Consider the following 19104-nt stretch of genomic DNA (forward strand, 5'->3'; position numbering starts at 1 on the left):
TTTGATTTTGTCTCTATTTGTTGGGTTGGGCTGTGTTTGTTTGAGAGCTGGCAGACAATGAATGCATAGAAAGTAGCAACAAAGGATAAGGAACCCGTGTGTTTTGAACCTTGAAAACAGAAGAGAGCCTCATCTTTCTGAAGTCTCATATTTTACATACAACAGAATGGAAAGTAGAGAGAAAAAGGGCTGAGACTGCAGCTGAGCTTGCTGTGGCCGTTAACTGATCTTACAGCATTGGCTCCATCAGGCAGCAGGTTAGGCTCTCACAAAAAAGGTGAGCTTGACTACACTAGAAAACTGGCACTCAGTCAGTAAAGTAGACAAGGGCAGCAATTTTCAGACATTTAAACTGACATGGCCCAGTGAGGGTGGCACGGTGGCGCAGTGGTAGCGCTGCTGCCTCGCAGTTAGGAGACCCGGGTTCGCTTCCTGGGTCCTCCCTGTGTGGAGTTTGCATGTTCTCCCCATGTCTGCGTGGGTTTCCTCCCACAGTCCAAAGACATGCAGGTTAGGTGGATTGGCGATTCTAAATTGGCCCTGGTGTGTGGGTGTGTTTGTGTGTGTCCTGCGGTGGGTTGGCACCCTGCCCAGGATTGGTTCCTGCCTTGTGCCCTGGGATTGGCTCCAGCAGACCCCTGTGACCCTGTATTTGGATTCGGCGGGTTAGAAAATGGATGGATGGATGGATGGCCCAGTGATGAGATCAATGACTGCAGTTGGCAAATCTGACATACCCCATGACAGAAGTTGGAATAATGTGACATCGGCTCAAGTCATAAATGTGCCAGAGCAGCAACTTGCTTAGCCGGCTTCCTTTCATTTTAAAATTCGATATTTAGTTACACAATTAACATCTCTTGCTGTTTAAACATTTATAGTGTTAGACATTAAGAATAAAATATATATATATATTACCAACCTGCAGTGGGGGAAATAAGTATTGAATGTGTCAGCATTGACCAGGGAGTCAGAAAGAGAGTAGCCAAAGAGCCAAGGACCACTCAGAAAGAGCTCCAGAAAGACTTGGAGGCAGCAGGTACAATTATTACAGAGAAACAATAGACAATGCACTCGACCAGCATGGTCTCTATGCACACTCACCCCGCAAGACTCCATTACTGAAGAAAAGGCATGTTGAAGCCCATTTGACATTTGCTACACAACATTTGGGCAAAACTGTGAAATACTGGGAGAGTGTAGTCTGGTCAGAAGAGGCCAAACTTGAACCTTTTGGCTGTCACACTACACACCATGTTTGGAGGAGAAATGGCACTGCACATACATTTACAATACAATACAATTTATTTTTGTATAGCCCAAAATCACACAAGCAATGGGCTTTAACAGGCCCTGCCTTTTGACAGACCCCCAGCCCTGAATCTCTAGGAAGACAAGGAAAAACTCCCAAAAAAATCCTTGTAGGAAAAAAATGGCAGAAACCTTGGGAAAGGCAGTTCAAAGACAAACTCCTTTCCAGGTAGGTTGGGCATGCAGTGATAAATACAATACAATGCACAGAACAGAACACAAGTAATCCTCAACACATTATAATAGTGCAATAGAAATACTGCAAGTATGGAGCAGAATTCAACGTAAGATGATATTATGTAATACGATTTGGATTTGTTCAGAGTCCTGGAGACCTCGGCCATCAAGCTGCCTCCAACTATTGGCCATTCCACAGCTCAGTCAGCACTGGGCCAGCCAATCTGATGAAAGGACCCCTCTACCCGACGACTCCTGCGATCCTCCATCAGAGATGACTTTACCTTACGCAGGCAAAACAACATGGCAGGTGGGCAGTGGCACCAAGTGCCACATTTGAGTACCGAGAAGAGAAACAGAATAGGTGAGGGTTAGTAACAAATTATTATTTATGTTTTACTGCTAATGACTAACAACAGAGATGCAGTCTGTACAGTTAATCAGCAGCTCTAGTCAGGGTGTGCTAAACTGAAGTGGTGAGTCTTTGAAAGCTGAGACTGAAGGGGCATCTCTTATAATAGCAGGCAGACCATCCCACAGTTTAGTGGCCTTGTAACTAAAAGCTCGACCTCCAACTGTTATTTTATTAATCCTTGGACTCATAAGCAGACCAGCATCTTGAGATCTTAATGTACGTTCTGTTTGTAAGTCATGATAAGTTCAGACATGTAAGCAGGGCTTTGGCCATTTAAGGCTTTATTTGTTAAAAGGATGATTTTGAAATCTGCCCTAAACTTAACCGGGACCCAGTGTAAGGATTTAAGAACTGGAGTTTTGTGTTCGGATTTCGTATTACAGTTCACTATACTGTAGAGGCCCCTATTTTGCCCTGGAATCTCCCCCCTCTCTCCCTCATTCTTTTTTATTTGATGTACAAGGCTGCCTTTGGTTACAAATTCAGTTTCCTACTTGCAGCACATGACCTTTTAAATTCTGTTATAGGGGAACATGCAGACCACTGCTGGGATCACTTACAGGGTCTGGAGTGGTTTACAATGGAGCAGCTCCACTCCAAACTTGCATTCATTTAAAGGTGCTGGCACCAATAATGACTTATGGGTTTAATGCCCTGGACCATAGATGTTAGGACTTACAGTATGTGTGGTCATTTAGTGTCCTGGTATAATAAGGCAGGTTTTCCTTTTCTCCCCTTTGTCATATCTCTTTCTGTTTTGATTCTAGAGAATTCAGTTTAGAGATGTGATCTAAATGTACACTGAATGTCACTCCCGGGGAGCTTCTGTCCACTTGGTTATCAGGAGACCCTTAAACTCCCTCTAATGGTATCCTTCATGTTGGGTGCTGTGAAGAAACACACGCAGAGATGGGCCAGTTATTCTCTTAACCAGCCAGGAGGCCAATAAGATGGAACAATGAAGGGTTGTACGGTTCCAGAAATATATGCCACCCCAAAGCACTAGATGGCAGCATCTCTGGAGGCAGGTACACTGATGGACAACTGTAGGGCATGCAGGGACTTGTAGCGCTGTGAGACGACCTTGATGGGGTCTGTGGGTGCCACCAGAGGGCACTAATGGGAGTTATGCTCCCTGTATTTAACGCACATACGATTGCCCCGGAAGTACTTTATTCTGGTTTTGTCCTGGCAGCGGAAGTACTCCTGGGACCAAGATAGAAGGAGCCGCTTCACCTCATATGAGTCTGGAGAGGAATAGTGATTGTCTTTGGAAAGGAAGGTATTGTGGATAATAAATATCCTGTATTTGAACCTGTGATTGTGTGTTTGTCACTTGTGTCTGGGGTTTGAGGCTCTGTGGTGGCCCCTATCCTTCACAGTGCACATCATAGGTGAACTAATAACATATTAAAACAGCCCCGCAAGTGATAAAATACTGCTTAACAGTAGGTAGAAACAGTGTCCACTCAGACTGACCACAGCACTCACCAGAGTCCACCCCAGTTACACAGAAAGGAATCAGCACATTATGGATGTGACCGTTATATCACTCTGGGGGGCTGTAAGGCTTTCTCTTTCTCTTTGCACATTCAAATGTTTCATGTTTTCAAATTTAAATCTTCCAGACATTTTAGATTCCTTTCTGCCATTGGCATACTTTATAACCATCTAAACGGCTAATTTTATATTCTGAAGCCCTCTATGTGTTCCCTGTCAGAGTGCTGGCTCCTATGAAAGCAGAAGGCCTCTCCTGTATGGGATGCCAGTGTAATGCAGGATATTTATTTTCAAGCACTCAAGCTATACTCCACCTTGACCCCAGTGGTTATATTTATATACAGTGGATTCAGAAAGCATTCAGAGCCAGTCAGTTTCCATACTTTTTGTATTGATGAGTTAATTCTAAATTGATACATCTGCCATTTTCACCCATTAATCTGCACTCAATAACCCATTAATGACAAAGCAAAAACATGTTTTTAGAAACTCCTGCAAATCGAAACCTGAAATCTCTGACTCATGTAAGTATTCAGATCCTTAATTCACCACTTTGTAGAAGCCCCTTTGATGGCAATTCCACCTTGAAGTCTGCTTGGGAAAGTCTCTACAAGCTCTGCACATCTGGATTTGGGCAGTTTATCCCATTCTTCCTGGGAGATCCTCTTAAACTCCTTTAGATTGGATGAGAAATGTCTGTAAACCTCCATCTTCACATCGCTCCATAGATGCTCTATGGAGTTTAAATCTGGGCTTTGGTTTGGCCACTCTAGGACAATCAGAGATGTATTCTGTAGCCACTCCAGAGTTGTCTTGGCTGTGTGCTTAGGGTCATTGCTGTGCCGAAAGGTGACCTGCTGCTCCATTTTGAGGTTGTGTGCACTCTGGAGCAGATTGTCTTCAAGAACCTCCTGTATTTGTCCACAGTCACACTTCCCTAAATTCTAACTAGTCTCTCTGGCCCTGTTGCTGAGAAACACCCCAAGTGCATGAAGATGACATCACCATGCTTCATCATAGGGACGATTGTAGGCAGATGATGAGCAGTATCTGGTTTTCTCCAAATATGGTACTTGGAGTTCTGCCCAAAGAGTTCAATTCTTGTCTCATTAGACCATGAAATCGTATTCTTCATGCACTCCAATTCCTTTAAATCCATTTGACAAGAGTGACTTCTCTCTAGCCACTCTACCATAAATGCTTGATTGATGGAGCACCTCTGAGATGGTCATCCTTCCAACAGGTTCTCCCATCTCAGCAGAGGACTTCTGAAGCTGTTTTAGCCAGGGCCATCTTAATGTATGGGCACAATGGGCACTAGCTGGTGGCCCCAGAAGCATAGGAGCCCATGATGTTTCTGATGCCTATGTATCTATTTTGTTATCAGAACAGGGGCCCCAGCGGACTACTTTGCCCGGGGACCTATGATGCTCTTAAGACAGCCCTGTGTTAGCATGACCATTGGTCACCTCTCTGACTAAGGCTCTTCTTTCTCATTTTGGCCAGATGACCATGTCTGGGAGGAGTCTTGATGGTTCAAGGTTCCTTCTATTTCACAATTATTAAGGCCAATGTGCTCTTGGGAACACTCCGAGTTTTAGAAATGGTTTCATAGCCTTTTTTGTGATCTAAACCCCACCACAGGTTTATCGCAGAGGTCTACAGAGAGTTCCTTGGACTGCATGGCTGAGCAAACACCGTGAATTTTGGGACCTCCTATACACAGGTGTGTGAATTCCAAATTATGTCCAATCACTTTGGTTTGCCAGAGGTGGACCCCCGATGAAGTTCTTGACACATCTAAAGGAAAATTAAAGCATACAGGACACCCCTGTCTATAATCTGGAGTGCCACAGAAAAGGGCCAGAATATTTAAAGAAATGAGAGATTTCAGTTTTAAATTTTTAATACATTTTACAAACCTTTCTGAAAACATGTTTTCACTCTGTCATTATTGGTAGCTGAGTGTAAATTGATGGGCAAAAATGGCAACTGCATCCATTTAAAATTACATCTACAACACAAAGAAGTGTACAGCAAGCATTTTCTGAATATTCTGTATCTAAGTGACCCATTTTATGTGCAGAGTTCCATGTTTATGAAGTAGGAACAGGGGCAAGAGAAGTATTCTGGCTAAAGTCAGATTGTGGGTGACTGGTGACATTGAACCAAGAGCCTTGTCTTTCACAGTCCACCACCAACACAGGGTCCATACTTCACGGTGGACAAACTGAAGGGGTGCCGCCCAGCCTTAAGGACCGAGACACTGCATCTTTAAAGGCCTGAGGTGAGTATTAAGGGCTGAGTTCTTCACGTTGCAGATTGACGGGTAACATCTCATGGAAAGCGTCATGCAGATAAAGAAAGAAAGAAAGAAAGAAAGAAAGAAAGAAAGAAAGAAAGAAAGAAGAGGAAAACGTCTTCTTTGCGTTATTTGTTTATTTCAAATTCTGTGTCAGGAAAGGATGTTTACACAGAGGAGCAGTTCAGCCCGTTTGGGACGGTCATGCACCCATGTGAGAATATGGTCACGACAAAGAGGGTAGGACACCACTGTGCTTGGTCTTACTTGGTCATTTTGAGATCCCTGAAATAAAAATCCTCCCGACTTTTCCTCCGTTCATTCCACAGCGCAGCATTTCCCGGAGCGACCACCAGAGGGCGCCGCACCACCGCCGCTCACTCTCACCGCCCGTCTGAGCAGGGCTGCAGCATCATCTTTAATCACAGGTGCCAAAAATAACTAAATAAATGAACAGCCCTTCATTTAAAACAAAAGCCCTTAAAAGGTAAATTAGTCTTGGTCTACTGGAGGAAGCGAGTGGGTGAATTGAGAGATCGGCATCTCGTCATCCACACTACTGCTGCGTGATATGTCCAAGTGCGAGGGAGAGTTTCAGACCACGGTTATCTCACAGTATTTAGTGACCAGGGCCGGGACTGGACACGGTTCCCTGCAATTTGTCTTAAATTCAGTCTTATTATTTTGTGCTGCTTTCAGTTGTATAATCGTGTGCTTTGTAAAACACCTTGTGATGGTGCTCGGTGTGAAAGACGCCGTATAACATGGAGATTGACTGAGACACAGAGTCACTCACAGTGGCGCGCGGAATTGTCAGGACACAGAGTCAATACGATTCTCAGACTCTAAAACACCAACAAACACGAAGACCCCAAAATATGGAGACAATAAGAAGCTGAGATGACAAGAAAGAAGGGAGCGACCATGAAATCACAGTGTTAATGATACATGAAAACTGTGAAATTCGCAGACGCCGAGACAAGCGATGCTGAAAATCAGGGACATTGTGACACGGAGGTGTGGAAACCGAAGCGAAGGTCCAGGGACGTGGTGACACATGGAGACTGGCAAGACGTGCAGACGTTTAAAGCACGACGAAACCGGGATGTCGCGAGGATGACATCAAAGGTGCTTCTTAAAATAAACATTGATTGGTCGATTGATGGACTGGAATGCTAATCTGATTTCTCAGAAGTGCTGCTCTGTCATTTGAGCCATACGAGAATTATCGGGCAGCGATGAAGTCCTTGTGCTACACCTCATCAGAATTCCAGTATAAACAGGATTAAAATGTCCGCAGTCTCGCCTTGAAACGTCCACATAACTTCAGGGATCTTCCCAAACCAGAGCACTACGTACACTGAAGTGAAGGTGACTTTGAGGTTCGTGAGAAGGGATATGTAAACCCTGACCTCTGGAGGGCTTTGAGCACAGAGCCAAGGAAAAGCGGGGGAGTGAAAATGAACAGGATAAAGAAGGAAGCACCAAGGGCTTAGCAGCTGGGCCACCAGGGGGAGCTGTGCCTTCTCACACCGGGGTGGTCCTCCTATTTGCAGGCTCTTTCAGTTCTTTGGCGAGTGAGTTCACCTGCAGCAATTCCCTGTCAGAGTTTCGAAGGGTTCCCATAGTGGATTTGGAGGGGTCCCGCGACAAAGTATACATGGATATGTCTGTAGACGTAGCTCCGGGGAAGCCTTTGCCAGCTTGTAGTGTATCCTGGGATTGTGGCTCGGTGGAACGTGAACTTGACCTCCGGCGAAATCTGTAGCGGTACGTTGGGATACGGCTGAAGATAGGCTTCTTAAAGAAGTCGGAGTGGGTCTTGGCACGGAGCTGCCGGTGCTTCTCAATGTACATGTGCACTGCTGTGACTCCCACCATCTCCGCGATGATAAAGGACAGAGCGCCAAAGTAGAAGGACCAGCCATAGGAGTAGCTCTTTTTGGAGTCGCTCTGCCCTAGAACTCCTGCGTTGGCCGAGATGTACACAATGATGCCAATGATGTTACTGAGCCCTGGAAAGATGAGAGGAAACAAAAGGTAGTAGAAGAGAACAGCACTACACCCGTTAAGTCCCATCCGGAGCTCTGTCAAGTGGCCTAAACAGTGAGGGTAACTTCCGGAACAACGTCATATTCCGGACATACTGCGCCACAATAGAGCACTCCAGAGGAAAACAACCCAAGTACATCCGTCACCGTGAATGGTGTGGTGGCCTGCCTAAAGAATGATGCTCGATTCTAGTGCTGAGTGGGTACACCGCTGAAGGGCTAACTAAAACCTTGAAGAAGGCGATTACACTCTTGGACATGGTGACTGTAGTCCTGAAAATGCGATTATATTTATAGTCAGTGAGGTGTTTTCTCGAAGAATGACGTTAAAATCCAGAACACAGTGAGCTATGAGCAGCGTGTGAAATAAACCTTAGTAATCAGGGGGTCCTGTTAGCTCTCCAATGGTGAAAGCACACTGAACTCTTACTCTGGTACTTTAGAATAGGCAATAAATGAGCTGTAGAGAGCTCTGTCATTTAGGACAGGCAAACCTTATACAGTAGATAGATAGATAGATATGAAAGGCATGATAGATAGATAGATAGATAGATAGATAGATAGATAGATAGATAGATATGAAAGGCACTATAGATAGATACTGTAGATATGAAAGGCACTATAGATAGATAGATAGATATGAAAGGCACTATATAAGAGATAGATAGATAGATAGATAGGGGACTGTATAATAGATAGATAGATAGATAGATAGATAGATAGATAGATAGATAGATATGAAAGGCACTATATCAATCAATCAATCAATCAACATTGATGGACTGAAAGCCAGAAGTCTACGTGACCATCATCATCAGGTTCTTCCATGAGAACCCTAAACACAAAGAGGACTGTTTGACTTATGTTAGGTAGATTGCCCAGAGGGGACTGGGCGGTCTCTTGGTCTGGAACCCCTACAGATTTTATTTTTTTTCAGTTTTGTTTTTTTTTTTTTTCTGTCCACCCTGGCCATCGGACCTTACTTATTCTATGTTAATTAATGTTGACTTATGTTTATTTTTTATTGTGCCTTCAATTTTTCTATTCTTCATTTTGTAAAGCACTTTGAGCTACATTTTTTTTTTATGAAAATGTGCTATATAAATAAATGTTGATTGATTGATTGATTGACTATAGATAGATAGATAGATAGATAGATAGATAGATAGATAGATGGATATGAAAGGCACGATAGATAGATAGATAGATAGATAGATAGATAGATAGATAGATAGATAGATAGATATGAAGGCACTATAGATAGATAGATAGATAGATAGATAGATAGATAGATAGATAGATGGATATGAAAGGCACTATAGATAGATAGATAGATAGATAGATAGATAGATAGATAGATAGATAGATAGATAGATAGATATGAAAGGCACTATAGATAGATACTGTAGATATGAAAGGCACGATAGATAGATAGATAGATAGATAGATAGATAGATAGATAGATAGATAGATAGATAGATAGATAGATATGAAAGGCACTCTTTTTAATGCTAATGGTCATTTCTTCATGGGAGTATCTGTGAATGAATTCCCCACCCTGCCCCAGACCACCACTGCCGCTCTATTCAGTTAAGCGCATGGAATGGAGAAGAAGGTCATTCTGAGGGCAAAGCAGTGCTGTGCTCCTTTGCAACATGAACAATCTCGATATGACAGCATCAGCAGTCACCATCACATTCTGTTACAAACACTTCAGTGTCTGTGAGACCCAGGCAGGCACTAATTTCTGTGTGAGGCTGGTCAAAAGATGTGCTTTAATGTACTGCTGGACAGGCTTTTGCCACTCAAACATCTAACGTGGCCCATCACATGCCAGTTAAACATCTAGACCCACCCATTCCAAAGTGATCACAGACTGCTGCCTTCGTGTCCTTATTGTCTGCCTGCTGCTGCACTATTTTTTCAGAAACTCAGTAAGGGGCACTGAGCGATTCACACCACCTTCATTTATTTTCAAGGACCCCCCCACAATTTTGATTTTCAGACTTTCAGGAGGTCCAAGCAGTTAACTAGAGGGTCCACACCCCTCCATGTCTATGTGTATTTTGCCTGTTGACTATGAGGTATCATTCTTGAATGTGACAACATAGCAGGTCAGAGATTCCCTCCTGGTAAGTTAGATGTTATTCTAAAACTGTGACATGGCATTCCTACAGAATGTTGCATTCCAGAAATGAATTCTTGAACTGTGCAGTGTTATTTCTTAAGAGCATTTTGGCTTTCCTAGAGAATGATGTCGCATGCTGGTTGGACATACAAGTAAGAATGTCACTGTACTGCGCTCATGGGACAATTCTACTACTACAATGGCTAAGACTACAATGTAGCGTCCATCAATCTCTTTAATTAGCTTAATCCAGTTCTCTAGTCACAGGGAGAGCCAGAGACCACCCAGAAAGAGTGAAATGGCGTGTGTTAGGAATACGGTTATACTGCAGAACAGTCTGATTAAATTCTAAAATAGTGTGGTGCCATTCTTTAAGGATATGGTGGCATTGCAGAAGCTAGTCATTATATTCCTGAAGCTTCATTTACAAAGCGATCTTGATAACTTCCATAAATGTTTCTGCGTTTGTGAAGTCTGATTATTATAAAAGGGTAGAAATACCTTCCATATTATTCTTAAACAGTGATTTAGCATTCCTACCTCAAAGTATAATTCCTAAAGCTATAACTTAGTTATGTTCCAGAACAGCGCCTATTTTTCTAACTATTGTGGTGGCATACGTAAAGAATACTTTCCACTCCAGATCAGAGAGGCTCTGCTCCTAATGAATGAGATGTTTCTTTAGCGTGCTGTTACATCCCAACAAAGAGAGCGTATATATTGTCAGGCACGGGAGACTGAGGTAAACAATACAACTTTAGGACAAAAGGGGGCGCTGTCACTAATGGTATCTTCTCTTTCACCTACAGCCCTGAGAAGACTCGGACTGAGGGCACCCAAACCCGGCCCTGGCACCCAGAGCTGGCCCCAGAAGATGGCTCCTCATTCATGGCCAGGAGTCGAGACGGAACGAGCTCCCATTCGAGATCCAAGGAAGAAAGAGATGAGTTTTATGTCAGCTGTCTTTCTGTTGTACCACATTGCACTTTTTTGCTTGTTTTTTGCTTTGCCAATTAAGCAGGGCTACCAGATTGGTAGCCCAACAATTTCTGTTGCCTGCTTCAGCTGCTTCAGCTGGTCACACCATATATATATATATATATATATATATATATATATATATACTGTACACACACATACATATAACGGATTCAGAAATTATAAAGATCTCTTCACTTCCTGCATACTTTATTGTGGCATAGGATTGATTTTAAATGGACAAATTTGTCATTTTTGCCCAGCAGTCTGCACTCAATAGCCCATAATGATGAAGTGAAAATACATTTTCAGAAAAGTTTGCAGATTTATAAAAAAGTTTGATTTATTTATTAAAAAAAAACAACACCTGGAATGTCTTATTCATGTGAGTATTCAGACCCTTAATTCAGTACTTTATAGAAGCCTTTTGGCTGCAATGACAGCGTCACGTCTCCTTGAATAGGTCTCTGTGGACTTGGGGAGTTTAGCCCATTGTTTCTAGCAGATAGTCTCATCCTTTGTTAGACTGGACAGAAAGCGTCTGTAAGCTCCCATCTTCTGGTCTCTCCTAAATGTTCTATGGGGTTTAAGTGGGAGCTTTGGCTGGACTGCTCAAGAACAGTCTTAGACTTGTCCTGAATCCACTTGGCAGTATGCTTTAGATCATTGACATGTTGAAAAGTGGACAGTCACCCCAGTTTGAGGCTGTGTGCACTACTGAACAGATTATCTTCAAGGACTTCTTTGTATTTGGTGGCATTAATCCTTCCCTCTATTCTGACTAGTCTCCTTGTCCCTGCCAGTGGCAAGCACCTCCATAGCATGATGATGTCACCAGCACGCTTCACCATATGGCATTAGGCAGGAGATGAGCTCTACCTGCTATTCACCAGACCTAGAGCTCGAAGTTTTGCCCAAAGAGTTGAATGTTTGTCTCATCAGTCCTTTGAATGCCATTTGGCCACCTCCAAGCATGTCTTTCACTGAAGACTGGCTATCATCAAGCCCCTCTACCCTAAACACTTGACTTATGGCCGTCCTCCTAACAGAGTCTGTCATCTCAGTACAGGACTTCTGGAGTCCAGTTAGATTGACCATTGGCTTCTAATTTATCTCCCTGACCAAGACCTGTCTTGCCTGGTTACTCAACTTGGCCAGACAGCCAACTCTAGACAGAGTCCTGGCGGTTCCAAACCTCTCCCATGTCACAATTATTGAGGCCACTGTGATCCTGGGGACACTCAAAGCTTCAGAAATGATTTAATACTCATGCCACGATCTATGCCTTTATTGCGGAGCTCTACAGAGAGAGTTCCTTGGACTTCATGTTCTGGTTTTTGTCCTTGCAGTGTGATTTGTGGGATCTTCTCCACACAGATGTGTCCCTTTCTAAATGATGTCCAAATATATTCAGTTTTCCCCAGGTGGACTCCAGTCAGGTTCTAGACACACCTCACTTAGCATTAAAGCAAACTGGATGCCCCTGACCTCACTTTGAAGTGTCACAGCAAAGGGTCTGAGTACTTCTATGAAGGAGAGATTTCAGTTTGTGAGTTTCATTACATTTATCAACCTTTCTTAAAACATATTTTCCCTTTGTTATTATAGGTTATTGAGTGTGGATTGATGGGCAAAAATGGCAAATGCATCCATTTCAAATTAAATCTGCAATTCAAAGTGTGCAGAAAGTGATGGGGTCTGAATACTTCCTGAATCCATTGCACATATATGTGTGTTGGGGGCTCAGAGCAAGACCACAAAACAAGGGTGGGTTATGTAAAGCCGTATGTCCTAACGGCCCGAGAGTGGAGGAGGAGCACTATGAGGACCCATGATGTCACCTCTGGAGGTCCGTCCCCTTCTGGAGTCAACCACAATCGCTGGAAGTTGGGGACCATTTTAGGATAACATGGGCTTCACTGGAAGCCTGACTGGGATTGACTCACAGCCAACCAAATGATTTACTTTTGTTTCTTGCCTCTTTCATTTGATTATCGATATTAGCCTTGTCTCGGGGAGACCCCAACATTTAACAGTGTATTGTCCTATTTATCCTTAATATACTTGTACACTGAAGTGCCTTTCCTAGATATTAAGTTGCCATTTGAGAAGAAAATACGGTAATCCCAAAACATGCTCACTAAATTCCAGAACTGCCATTGTTGATAAATACCCAAACAGAATGGCCATATTCCTGAACACTGTGATCTGTCCTTCCGTCTTTTTCCTTAACCTGAGTAATCTAATTCTAGGGAAGCCAGAAGCATCTTCAAACCAAATGATAACACGTGGTTACATTCCACAACTGTGTGGTCGTTTCCCTGAATAGTGTGGTCAGGGCCATCTTAACAGGATCAGAGGCCTCTGGACAAAGTAGTGTACTGGGACCCCCATTTTTATAGCAAAACAGAAACATACATAGGCATCAGAAACACCGTGGGCCCCTGGGCAGTGCCCATTGTGCCCATATGTTAAGATGGTCCTGAGTGGGGGCATTTCTAAAGGATGTGGTTACATTCTGGTAACTAGTGACAATATTCCTGAGGTTAAGTAATTCCCAAATAATAAGATGTCATTCCTGAAGGGTGTGTGCATTCAGAATTACTAATTTACACTGCCTGGCACATTCCTGATATTCCTTAAATATGTGACGTTGTTCCTGAACAGTGAGGTAACTTCTCAAGTGTGTGACTGTATATATGAACTCTGGAGTTCCTCCTTCATCTCATTACCTCAGCTTGCTTATTCAATTTCTAAGGTCAACGGGAGCTGAAGAAGATGAAGACTTTGTATTTATAAAGCACTTTTCAAGAGCACTTTACATAGAGAGGGGAGGGCCACTTCAACCACCACCAATGTGCAGCATCCACCTGGATGATGTGACATCAGCCATACTTGTGCCAGTGTGCTCATAGCTAGTAGGTGGTAAAGGGGTGATGGACATAGTTAGTTAGAGACAGGGGATCATCGGGGGCCTGAATGGATGAGGTAGTGGACACTGGGGCACACCCTACTATTTTGAAAAAAAGCCCAGGGATCTTTAATGACCACAGAGAGTCAGCACTTTGGTTTTACGTCTCATCCAAAGGACGGCACCATTTTTGCAACACGGATTCACCATCGCTGTTCTGAGACATTAGGATTCACACACAGACCACATGGTAAGCGCCCCCTGCTGGCTTCACCAGCACCTCTTCCAGCAGCAGCCCAAGCTTTTCCTAGATGGTCTCCCATCCAAGCACTGGCTGGGTGTGAACACACTTAGCTTCGGGTCGGTTACCTGTTCTGAAGTGCTGGTGTAAAGGCCATTCCTAAACACTGTGGAGACTTTGGTGAAGAATGTGGTGACATTCCAGTAGGGTGGCAGTGTGGCACAGTGGTCAAGGCTTTGGACTTCAGACCCTGAGGTTTTTGGGGTTCAAATCCTGATACAGACACTATGACCATGAGCCAACCACTTCACCCGCCAGTGCTGCAGTTGGAAAAACAAAAGAAACGTAACCAATCGTGTCTCCAATGTTGTAAGTCACCTTGGATAAAGGTATCAGCCAAATAGCGGTGTGTATATCTTGAAAGCAATAGCTCAAGAGATAAAAGGCAGCATTTTGACTTTCCTAGACAGTGGGGTGGCATTCAGTTTATTTTTTGCATAGCGTTCTTCACTGAGTGCAGGCGCAGAACGCTGTGACAAGTTCTCAAGTAAAATGCAAGTTTTAGGAATGACTAAATACAGACTCGATGCACATAAAGACATAAATACATTTTAAAACAGTGTGGCGGTGCTTCTTAATAATGACTTGGTGTTATTCGGCAGAGCGGTGACCCTCCTATAGACGGAGATTATATTAAAAAACATATGGTGGCTTTTAAAAACCTTGTGTTAACCTTTCTGAAGATTATGAAAAGGTGAAATGTGATATGAGATTGTATTCTTAAATAATGTGAATAAATTACAGAACAGCAGTGTGATGACTCCTGAACACTCTGGTGGAATTCCTAAGCAGCCTGGTGGAAATTCTGAACAATGTAGGAGGTAATGAAATTTCCAGAGAGTAGACGTACATAATAATTGCAATTACATTTCGCCTCTGATCCATACCTGCAGATACAAAGAATATGCCAGCACTGAGAATGATGTTATTACGGCTTTTGTAGAATTCACTGGCAGCGACGCAGAGTCCTCCACAAAACAGCAGCCCCACACTAAGAATCGGAAAAATGCTGGATGCACGCACGGCACCTGCAAAACAACAGCAAGATTAGCCTCTTCTTTCTGCTTTAAGAGGAAAAAAAGGTCAGAAAGTTCAGATTAGCCCCAGGAGAGGAACTTTAACGGAAAAGCCAGTGGGAGAGGAGCAAGGTCACATTGGAACTGCCACCTCGCTTCATGTTCCTATTTGGACCAAGGTCACCTAAGTAATATTAGCCCAAGAACATTTACTAGATTGTGCTACAGTGACACATGCCACGAGCACAATAGATCGATGACAGCTCATCATGAGAGGAAAAAGGTCGACAAGGTCACACGGGCTCATAGGGAGGTAGAGCTGCTATGTCAGTGTCAGAGGATCAAGGTCAGAGCAGAACATCCAAGGTCAGTGAGGTCATCCCAGTCCTCACTAGCCACACTGGAAATGAAAGGACTGCCAAGAGGACTCAATTAGCATTAAAAATCCTCCCTGCTTTTGCCCCACCCAGAGGTGCACAAGTTTAACCAGCCCCAATGCCATCCAGCCACTCAGACTGGAACTGAATCCATAAAGACCACCTGAACCTCTCTCTCAGGAGAGAAGCAAGGTCATCTCAGTTAACCGTTGAATACCTGGTGGCCTTTTTGCCCATAGCCGTCCCCTCCATGCCGAGCACGGTGCCCACTACTCAGTTTCTATGGAGACGCTCCTTCAGAAAGCACAAAACTGGAATTGAGGAGAGGAGACTTACGGAGGAGGTACTCGGCGGCGTCCTGCTCGTGCTCGGCATCCTCGGGGAAGTGGCTGATTTTTCTGCAGATGCCTTTGAAAGAGCCTAAGGGGGTAAACAATTGAATTTAAAATAAAAATGGCACGTTTTGAAGTGAGGGGCCAGCAGACGGAGGATGAAAGAGTCTCCATAAGAAAAGGGTTAAAAGAGACGGGGGTGGAGTTAGGAAAGAAGGAAAGGGGGCTGACGGGATGGAGTGGGCTGGTGTAGGAGGACGCCAAACACACACACACACAACTCCCGAGTCTCACTCACCTTCCAGGCAGCACGTTCTCCACAATCCCGAGTGGGTCATCACCTCCTCGTTTTTGCGGCTCGTGTCGTTGTCGCCGATGGATTTACTCCGGCAGACACCCCGAGAGTACAACCAGTAGTCTGTGCCGACAGCGATGGTCATCAGGCTGAAAGCGGCGAACGCGCCCACGGTAGTGAGGAGCATCTGGACTCCGCGGTTACACGCCCCCATTTCTCCTCATAGTGCGGGTACCACACACGGGGGCCCGCGGCAGGGGGCGGTGCACCTCAAGGCTGACATCACTTCGGGGCTGTGGGGGATCTAGATGGGGGGTGTCCAAAATGTCGCTCCCACTCGAAGAAGAACGAAGTCCACTCGCTGATAGAATATTCCGCCTGCTGGAATCAGTTCGCCCCTTCCTCATGAAAGAAATTGCCGCCGTGGTGCTGAAGTGGACAGCTCCCTCCGTCTCCGAGCGCCTCCACGCTTCTCTCGCGGATCCGCGCTCTGATTATTCGTGCAACTTTAGCATATTCTCTGCTCTACTGCCTGTTATTTTCAGGGTGTCCACTACCGGAAAGACGCTCATCCACAATGTGCCAATTGTTGATAAAGTAGACATTCTTGGTAGATCCGCGGCTGGTCAATTGGGCATTCTCAGAGTGAGGCGGCACTGGAAATCAAGCGCCCAGATGCTCGTCAAGCTCGCTCGCCTGGGCTGGTGACACCACACAGATTAGTTGTATTCAGCAGTGACCAGTCAGCCCTCTGCCTTCTTCTTCCTCTTCTTCTTCTCTCTTTTCCGTTGCGCTCTCACACTTACGATGTCTCCGCTGCCCCGCCCTCTCACGGTGCCCTGCTCTCTTCAGCGCTCCGTCCTGCGCTGATCTGTCCGGCTCCTCCGCTTCTCCCGACCGCCGCTCAGTTCTCGTGCTCTCTCAGCTCCGCTCTCTCCTGCGCCCTCAGCGCTGCCGCGGCGCTGAATGGATGAGTCGCTCCGTCATCCCGCCGCCTTCTGAGCGCCTCCGGCCCCTCCTTCATTATGCAAAGATATTGACGAGTGATGCATAAAGAATGGGACCCTGGAGGATGGTAGTCTCCTTAGAGGAACGTGAACTCGCGCCATTTAATGTCTTTTTTAAATGTCTCCTTAGTATCGCTCTAAGCATGTTGAAAACGGCTACGCCTTCTCTTGATGTGGCATCTCTTTCTCTTGACATTTGGGGGAAATCAAAAAGCCTTAGGACAGTTCACCTGAAGTCTTTTTAAGGGCTCGCAAAGGGACACGGCCGCCCGTGTAAAGCGTCAGATTGACAGGAAGGACTCATGTTAGCAGAACGCTTCATGGTGTTTGTTACTGTAATAAAGAGACCATGCAGCAGGTGAGAGACACGAGGGCTCGACTTGCTAATAATGTGAAAATAGCGACTCTGAACTGTTACTCACCTCCGGTGGCAAAGTTCTCTGAACAAGAACATCATCTTGGCATGGACACCAACAGTAGCCTATGTGTAGAACTGGCTTTAATATAGAACGTTTTCATTGGAATCAAACATTGTGATGTCTCCACGTGCATCTGTGAATCTTCTGAAACTTTAATGCCACTCCTACAGAACATCTCTCTACACTTTTAAAAATGAAGGTGCCAGAGTGGTTCCTCAGATTGATGCCATAAGAACCAGAAAGAACCTTTTGTTTAGGTCTGTAACAGGTTCCATAAATAACCAGGGGTAGATGACAGATTTGTGAAGTACCAGTGGGTTCCTGATTTTTGAAGTACTCTAGTTGCTTACAATAAAACAGGATATGTTCAGGTTTTTTTGGTCTGTTGGCATCCTGCTGGGTAGTCTACTGTACATTAAAGGTTTCTGTTTGATTCATATATGAACCTTTTCAAAGCCAAAAGAACCAAAGTCTCATTCAAAGAACCCCTCCCAGATGTTTCTTTGTCAAGCAAGAGGTTCATAAGGAACCAGACCACCCAGTAACGTGGCATTTAAAAACTGTTATTTTTAAGAATTTATACTAAAGCATCTCTGTGAACCTGAGTAGCATTGAAACACAACATTTATGATGAGACAATGTCCTTTTAAAAATTGTCCAAATATATAGATGCTAGATCTCCGGCTCTTTTATATGTGCCCATGTGAGAACTCAGGACCTTGAGATATGTGGAGTATTCCCAGACCTGTCAGTGCTGCAACTGTCCACTTGACAAGGTCCAGAGCTAAGCCCATATGAAGATGTTTAAGTTATTCTTTACTCCAGAAAATGGAGAAGCTCTCGAATACCTTGTGAGGTGTTCATTTGAGGATGCACACTGTGTTTAGTGTTCTGATGTCCAAAGACATGCTCATATCTGAAAGTGCAAATGTGCTTAGTGCTTCAGTAGGCTTCCATTGGTGGAGATACACAATATTTGCAGTGCCCTGAAATATCTGTGTGTATGTTCCCTGAGATACGTTCAAAGGACAAGCTAAAACCCCCCTCTCCACCTCCCAAACCCATTCCTGGAGATGAACCCATGAAGGAATATTGGAAAATATGTCTATATAATGATATGCAAACCCTATGATGTCCTGAGGTGCATCTGTCTGAGGAAGTGTAGTTTGTCTAGTGCTCTACAACAGCTCATTGGGAGACACACAGTTTATTTACTGCTGTGAAAAGTCCTAGTGATCCAAAGTAGGACCACCTCAGGATGTGGAAATTCTAGTGACCCAAAGTGTGACCATGTGACAGTGCAGAAATTCTAGTGATCAAAAGTTATAATCATTCGAAGATGTGAAATCTCTAGTGATCCAAAGCCTAACCTTGTGAGAATGTGGAATTTTAATGACCCAAAATGCGACTATTTGAGGATCAGGAGGATCTAGTCACAAAAAAGTGTGATGATGTGAGAATGTGGAAGCTATAGTGGTTTGAAGTGTGAAAATACACAGATGTGGAAGTTCTAGTGGCCCAAAGTGTAACATTGTGAGAATATGTACACTCTGGTGGCCCAAAATGTGAAAATATATCAGAACG

At 44.2% G+C, this 19104-nt stretch overlaps 1 protein-coding gene across 1 annotated transcript; it reads right to left on the minus strand.

The window, feature by feature from the left end:
• Positions 1 to 5810: 5810 nt before the first annotated feature.
• Positions 5811 to 17116, minus strand: LOC120542652 (voltage-dependent calcium channel gamma-3 subunit-like). Its single transcript, XM_039775253.1, has 4 exons — positions 16098 to 17116; positions 15804 to 15887; positions 14962 to 15102; positions 5811 to 7720 (listed from the first exon to the last, which is right to left on the minus strand). Exons 1-4 carry the CDS (start codon positions 16306 to 16308, stop codon positions 7233 to 7235), a joined length of 924 nt encoding a protein of 307 aa, XP_039631187.1. The 5' UTR covers positions 16309 to 17116; the 3' UTR covers positions 5811 to 7232.
• Positions 17117 to 19104: the final 1988 nt, after the last annotated feature.

This window comes from Polypterus senegalus, chromosome 13, assembly GCF_016835505.1.
Source record: "Polypterus senegalus isolate Bchr_013 chromosome 13, ASM1683550v1, whole genome shotgun sequence".
In the NCBI taxonomy this organism is placed as follows: domain Eukaryota; kingdom Metazoa; phylum Chordata; class Cladistia; order Polypteriformes; family Polypteridae; genus Polypterus; species Polypterus senegalus.

Bases quoted from the DNA above. Each gene is read 5' to 3' on its own strand.
- LOC120542652 (XM_039775253.1), bottom strand. From the start codon at position 16,308: ATGGGGGCGTGTAACCGCGGAGTCCAGATGCTCCTCACTACCGTGGGC. The intron at 15,888-16,097 runs GTGAGTGAGACT...TTACCCCCTTAG, and splicing joins GAGAACGTGCTGCCTGGAAG to GCTCTTTCAAAGGCATCTGC. The intron at 15,103-15,803 runs GTAAGTCTCCTC...GTTGTTTTGCAG, and splicing joins CGCCGCCGAGTACCTCCTCC to GTGCCGTGCGTGCATCCAGC.